The sequence below is a fragment of the Dysidea avara genome, chromosome 3 (assembly GCF_963678975.1).
Source record: "Dysidea avara chromosome 3, odDysAvar1.4, whole genome shotgun sequence".
NCBI classification, from domain to species: domain Eukaryota; kingdom Metazoa; phylum Porifera; class Demospongiae; order Dictyoceratida; family Dysideidae; genus Dysidea; species Dysidea avara.
In genome coordinates, this window is record NC_089274.1 from 24517374 (window position 1) to 24524552 (window position 7179).

Genomic DNA, 7179 nt, shown 5'->3' on the forward strand with positions numbered 1-7179 from the left:
TTACAGTAAGACAACTTGGTAATATCCGGAGGATATACAATAATCTACGTGGTAAACATTGTTCAGGTGGTGCCAGTAGTGTGATTAATCGTGAGATGTGTTTATAACACGGCGAAAGTTTGAGATTTCTAATTTGTCTACTTTGTTGATATGGGCGCTGTGTTGGGCGCTGTGTTAGCCTCGTTCCCAAGGTTCGTCAGGGCGGACCCAAGCACTCATCCGGAAAGGCGACGTACCACGCCCTACAAGTATCCTCCAAATGAAGGTAATAGTAAATCTGTGGATTAGTTTAAGATGATCTCTGTATGGTTAAGGGTGGGACAATTGTACACGATTGAAGTCGTGGTCGAATTTTAGCATTAAATTAATCATCTTCATGTACACATTGTCTTGTGACTTCCATATTTAGGTAGTTTTCATTCAGAGAAATACTCCACAATATTATAGGAAACAGTTGATGGCTTCTGTGTTACTGTACAAGGACACAGTGTGTGATGTTATTCAGTATATTTGGAATGATCAGTGTTGGTTACAACTGTGTTTTTGGCACCTATTTGTGTTGTGAATGTTTGTTAAAAGTGACAATACACTAAAGACTATCATTGCAGCACTTTCACAGAGATACACTTCTGTGATATACACATGTCACACTATTGCACACCATAGATCATGTTTATATATTATGCTATGGATTTTCTATGATCACAGTAAAGCACACTGTGAGTCTCCTGCAATTTAAAAGGTGTGAAGTGAAAAGTTGTAGCAAATTTGAATTGTATTTATCAACCATGGTTTAGTACTATGGTACCAGTATAATATAATTTAGCTTTGTAATTTAGTGTATTTTGTAATTATTTTGCAATTCAATAATTATATTGCTATGCACCGCTAAGGAAGCGTAACTTGAGCAAATTATGCACAGAGTTCTCAACTGCTTTTTAGTGCATCTATTGTGTTTTTTTTCATGCGTATTCTTAGAGAAAGCTTCAAGGCTGCCCTTCATTTTTGTTTACATGAGTATGGGACGTACCCCTTTCACCTCAAAGGAATTTGTTGTTCTTGGTAGCCTGTAAGGCTAGTTTCACCTTTTGTCAGTTATTTTTGTCCATATAGCCCATTGTGAAAGCCATTCATAATGTCTTCAGAAACTCGCTTCACCTGTGTCAAGCTGTAACCATCTCAAAGTGAAAGCTTACCTATCTGGAAGGTTAATACAGGTTTGTTTCTCACGTACAAGCTGCTTTTAGCATAAGCCATTTTGCTCACATTGGTGCAGAAAGACAAATATGCAAGCAAACAACAAGCATACATACAAACACACACATTTTTCAGAAAACAGCTTCAGGAAACCAGGGCACAGCTAGTCTGGTACAGCTGACCCTTTTTAGATGTTTGTTAGTATAAGTACCCCCCAAAAACCATTCAGGACTTGCACATAGGAATGCATAATTACACTGTGGTTTGCGTTAACAACCACAATAAGATCATGATTACCAAAGAATCGGATCTCGACTGATGCTTTGGTGATTTCACTGACTGGGGATTCATGTTTAGGTTCTAGTTTAGGCTGTGGGGACAATACTGTACCCATGGGGAAGCAGCTATTACAGACGGTTAAATTAACACTTCTTTACCCACCCTGATACAAAAAGAATTCACACAGCTAACTTTTCAATTCTGTAGTCCCAGTTACCTACTCACATCATGCGGCATGGGTACATGCTTGGTTTAAAACTTTGTGTACAGTTGAATCGAAGCACTTCTTTGACAAACAGTTCCAACCTTTAAAGGACTTTATAGTGTTGTTTATAAGAGTTAACAAAAACAAACAAGGACTCGGGTGAATGTTAACACTACACTAGTGAGTATTATACCTACTATTACTTAGACACATAGCAACAATATAGAGGAACATGTGGGATGCGAAAACAATACATATTACAGTATGTTGTGTTAACAGCATGCTTAATATGTCTCAGCATGCTTAATATGTCTCAGTCACCAACATGAACTTGCTTTAAAAATATCCCAAACATTTAGAATGAATGATTCAGGTGTGTGTTAACATGTTTACAACAACAAACTGACTATAGCTGACTATAGCTCCTCCAGAGAAATGAGTACTTTGTTCTGCCTGCATGCATATATGCATACACAGAAAAACACACAAACACACACACATGCAGGCACGCACACGTACACACATGCATGTGACACACACAGAACTCTTTTGTGTGGTCTGTGAAAGCCAGCTGTTTATGCGGAATTTGTTCAGCAATAAGTGAAGTCCCATAAATGAGACCTATCATTTACACGAATTGTTTAGTTCATTGTTCAATCACTTCTGGTGCTTGAAGAGATATTTTGAACATTCACACTCCAAATGTTGTCAGTTATAGACTGGTTTGTGAAGCTGTTTTTTCTTACAGGTTCTAATTATTTTGGACCACATTTTTATCTTGGCAACTGCAAGTTCAATTCGATATCTCCTGAGGCTTTCTTGTTTGGAGAGAACAATGACCTCAACTACCTTGGATCTCATCCTATCACGGTAACCTACACATGGATTGACCCAGCTATAACCTATTTGTGTGTGTATAGTTTCCCTACAAGCCTGATAAGAAGTTGAAAGCCACCAAGGCTCTTAGAAGTCTGATTAACGTGCAGAAGGATTCGGTAAAGATAGTGAAGTAAGTTTCAACTTGCAGTGAAACCTCATGTAAGGCCACTTATTAGTTTCTCATCCTCTCAATACGCAGTAGATTTTTATTATTTTGTTAACTGGATATATAGGTGAAATAGTTAGCTCAAAATGTGATTTTCTTAGACTGTTCTTAGACTGCTCTAGCTAGTCCCCAACTTTAAGGTTGCTAGATGGCTGCACTCAGCCACCAGTGTTATAAAAAAGATCCTTGATGTGGTAAGAAAAATGGTGATGTAGGTGGGGATGAGTAACTACTAATTTAGTTTATGTGGCCCAACAAAAACAAAAGGTTTTATTCCGAACAGTTTTGACTCCATACATTTTACCTCAGAAATGTAATGTGTATTTAACTTGAATTACTTGCCACCAGATTTTAAAGCTTATTGATTGCATGTATGTGTTGAGTGAGTGTATGTAGCATCCGTATGGTGGTATGTGTGTAGTCTAAACTTATTATGCACGTATACTACTACAGGACTGATACTCCTGATCACTACACACTGGAGTTTGTGTTTGACAGTGATGTGGATTGTTGTTTCCGTGTTCTCTACTCCATGCCAGACACCACTACCATTCCCACCCTGACCAACGAGTATGTCCCTACCACTCAGTGTGTGTTGTACAGTTTGTGTGTGTGTAACTTGTATATGATTTCTGCTGGCTGACTTTGTGTGTGTGTTTGCCTGTACACAGTAACTAGAAATGTTATGGCTTTATACAATGTACTTTCTCTTGCTAGTACTATATGTACATTAGCGTTTCATGTAGAAAATTCTGTGTCGCTGTGATATGTATGTGTGCTCTGCAGTATTTTCATATCCATGGCAACATGTAACACAATTTATTGTTTCACAGGTTAGTGGATGAGACAGTATGCAAGAAATGGTCCCCACCCTATTCATACAAGGCTGGTGCTGGCCAGACATTCTCTCAACCAGATCACATCTTGTGTGGCAGCCAAATGACTGAGGTGAGGCTACCGTGTAGTTGAGTGTTTGTTTTGTTCTAATATGGCCCACATTGAGTCAAAATGTTGAACAGGTAGCTGTTTTTGGCAGTTCATTTTGTAAATGGACGAAATCCAGCAATATTGATACATCTGCCAACCAGCAGATACTGTCACCTTTGGGTCATATATTTTTGGCCTTTTTGGGCATGTGTGTGTGCTGGGCAGCTGGATTAATACATTCTTTTAGTAGAGCATTGAACTGTGTTGGTTCAGAGATGTATATAGCCTAGCCCAGCAGCTATCTTATAACTGTGGGTGTTAGTGTGTACGGGACACTTACATAATGAAAGTACAGTTTGCAGACATGGTGGTAGCATTCTTCATATCCTCAACTTCCAGTCCATTGTGAACTCAGTTTTCCCGTTGTTGGGTTATTGAGGAGAACTCTCTGATACTGGAAGGCACCCACTGTCTTCACAACAGGATCACTGATGTTCTGCTGACTGTACAATATTAGCATCAACCAAGAAATTTTCTGTTCAAGGCAGCATTATACTCACAAGTCAGGTATGACGGAGCCTGGAAGTCCAGGAGTCAACAATGATGGGGGGTTACAGGACCTCATAAAGAGAGAGGCCAGTACTAGCATGTCTGGTGGTCCTGTAAACGAACAAGAGCAATTCCAGGTGCCTCTCCCAACCATTCTCTTTCTCAACATAAGGGTAAGGAGAGACCTATTCATGTGTTCAACTAGCCCATCCCCCATAGGGTGATAAGGGTTTATGTGACTCTTCTTCACTCCAAAGCCCTGCACAAATCACCCAGTGTACAGCTCTCAAAGTTCTTTCCCTGGTCTGAATGGAGTCGCAACGGTGGTCCAACTAGTGTGAATACATCATCTCTTAGAACCTGGACTATTCTTTCAGCTGTCTGATCGGCTATTGCTCTGGCGAAGGGCCACTTGGAGAAGTAGTCCTGAACCACCAACAGGTACTGGTTTTCCTCTGCTGCAGATCTAGGAACTTTTGAGTATGTCCACTGCAACTAATTCCCAAAGCTTGCTGGAAATCACGGGAGCTGTCTTACTTGGAGGTGCTTTAGACACTTGACACGTGAAACAGTATGTACAATGATGCACAACATCTTTCCCCATTCCCACCCAGTATGTCACCTCAGTAAGTCTTTGTGATTGATTCCCTGATGCCCTGAGTCTTCGTGAGCTGTTGTCAGGAATATCTTTTGCTAGGAGGGTGGCACATGTTCAATACGAGCATTGTAGTCTATCGACGGGGACCTGCTCGGGAAAGGTAAAGACCCCCTTGACTGTTTCCCTGCCATCTACAATTCCTAGCAATGTGGCCTTTCCTACCACAGTTAAAAAGCACTCCACTTTTGACATGACAAGTGACCTACAGCTTCTGGCGATGTGTCCAGGTTGTTCACAGTTAAAGCACACTCGACTGGTTGCATTGGGTGGTTGACGAACACTTAATGAGGCAAGCTGTTGAGACATCTGCTGCAGGGCCTCCTCTACTCCCCTCAGAAGCTCTTCATTATGTCTCGTCAGCAGATGATTGACACATTTGCAGTAGTTGGCATGTCAGCACAACAGAAAAGCAACAACAGTTCTCTGGCCTTTGATATGTTATCGTGATAACCTACCTTTGGCAGCAATTTCAACTGAAGGGTCACCTTATCTGGCAGCGCTTTGAGGAGATGGTAATGGCAATTGGTTTCTGGAGGCCATGTCAAGTAATTTCTCCATGTATCTAGTCTAATAGGCAATACTTTCTTGGTTCTTGTGAAGCTTTCTTCATCCCAGTTCATCACGGGGATTCTGTCTATCTTTCTCTTTATTAGGACTGGAAGTGCTTCCTTTAGGTGTGGGTAAGTGTCAGTACTGGCATCAGGTAGTGAGTCAAAAATTGCCCACGTTCTGCCCTTCAAGAGCATTGGCAGGTGTTTGAGTTTCTTTTCATTATCTCACTCGTTTGCTACAGCACGCACTTCAAACTTCTTAAACCATGGCTTTTTGTCCCTGTTGTGTAAAGCTTCAGGTAGGGCCAAACCAATTCCGCTCACCATCTTTCCTTTGTCCTGGTTTCGGCACCAATGTAACAACTTAGAAAGACCCAGCAGACTACAGTTCAATATCAGTATGTGTATGGCAATACAAAGGAATACACACCAAAAAATAGAGTACAACATGCCATGGCAATCTAGTACACGTAATCAATAATACTGTGACATCATGTTACTAAATATAATTCGAGTGATATCTTGAATCTTGTTAAGAGTATCTATTTGATTATCTAGTTAATCTCACAAATATTATTTTCCACCAATAAAACATTGATTGTGATATCCCACAGTCACAGTACAGTGGTTGCAACTATATATAACTGTCCTAAAATTTTATGAGTACTTGACATCTTAAAAATTAGATTGTAATAGTTAAATACTGTACATTACCGAGACACAGAAATCTGATGGAAAAGAGTACACTCCATGGAGCCTATCCTTACTTTTAGCTGGACTGCAGAGGCGGATTAGAAAGTTAAGACCAACAAAGGAGATTAATCTTTTTCAGGATATAGCATTTGGGGAACTAAAAATGTGTGTGATTCGGTTTTCAAGAGACTGCACGCAAAAGGAATTGGTAAGTCTACACCTGTATTATCAAATCATGAAGAGGATAAGCTTTGGGAAAGTGGTGTTATTGGTCTTGATACACCGATAGGTTTGTTAAAAGCTGTCTTCTTTTATAATGGAAAGAACTTTTGCTTATGTGGACGAGAAGAACATAGCAGCTTAACGATTTCTCAGTTTAACAACTGTTGTAAATGGAAAGACCCTCAGCAGCTATGTCTATGAAGAATTCGGGTAAAAAAATAATCAAGGAGGATTTGCTTCATTAAATTTAGATAACAAGGTGGTAAGACAGTACAAGACTGATTCACCAAGGTGCCACATTAAAAATGCTCGACAAGTATTTCAGCGTCTTGCCAGAGGATGCAGCAAGTAATGATGTGTTTTACCTTAAATCACTGTCTGAGCCTCCAAGTAATCCCAATGCTCCGTGGTTTACACTTGCGCCAATTGGTAAAAATAAATTGGGAGACACGATTAAAGACATGTGTAAAGAAACTGGGTTGGCCAGGTATACAAACCACAGTCTGCGAGCATATGAAACAACCACTATGTACCAGGCAGGTGTGTCTGAAAAGTTAATCCAGCAGAGGACAGGGCATAGGTCACTTGATGCTTTGAGAAAGTATGAGCATACTTCAGAAATGCAACTTTTGAATGTGTCTAATGTACTATCAGGCAGTAAGTGTAGAGGGGTGATACCACCTCCAATACCATTGAGCATAGCAAGGCGAATGTTGTGCAGCAATCTCCACTATCAGTGAAACCCCACCAACAATTGTATTTAGTGGATGCAACTTTTCAGGATGTTCTGTCAACCTCAGACAATTTTAAAGGCCATTTCTGAGGAAGTTCTCACAGGACTATCCATTGGTAA

General features: G+C 40.2%; 1 protein-coding gene across 1 annotated transcript in view; it reads left to right on the forward strand.

Annotated features, from left to right (window-relative positions):
• The first annotated feature begins 20 nt into the window (after positions 1-20).
• The window catches only part of LOC136250406 (E3 ubiquitin-protein ligase MGRN1-like), a 10705-nt gene continuing 3546 nt past the window's right edge, over positions 21-7179 (forward strand). Inside the window, exons 1-5 of the mRNA XM_066042613.1 lie at positions 21-265; positions 2430-2551; positions 2602-2690; positions 3180-3296; positions 3560-3674. Coding sequence (XP_065898685.1) covers positions 151-265; positions 2430-2551; positions 2602-2690; positions 3180-3296; positions 3560-3674 — 558 coding nt within the window. The 5' untranslated portion in view covers positions 21-150. The remainder of the gene's footprint in view (positions 266-2429; positions 2552-2601; positions 2691-3179; positions 3297-3559; positions 3675-7179) is intronic.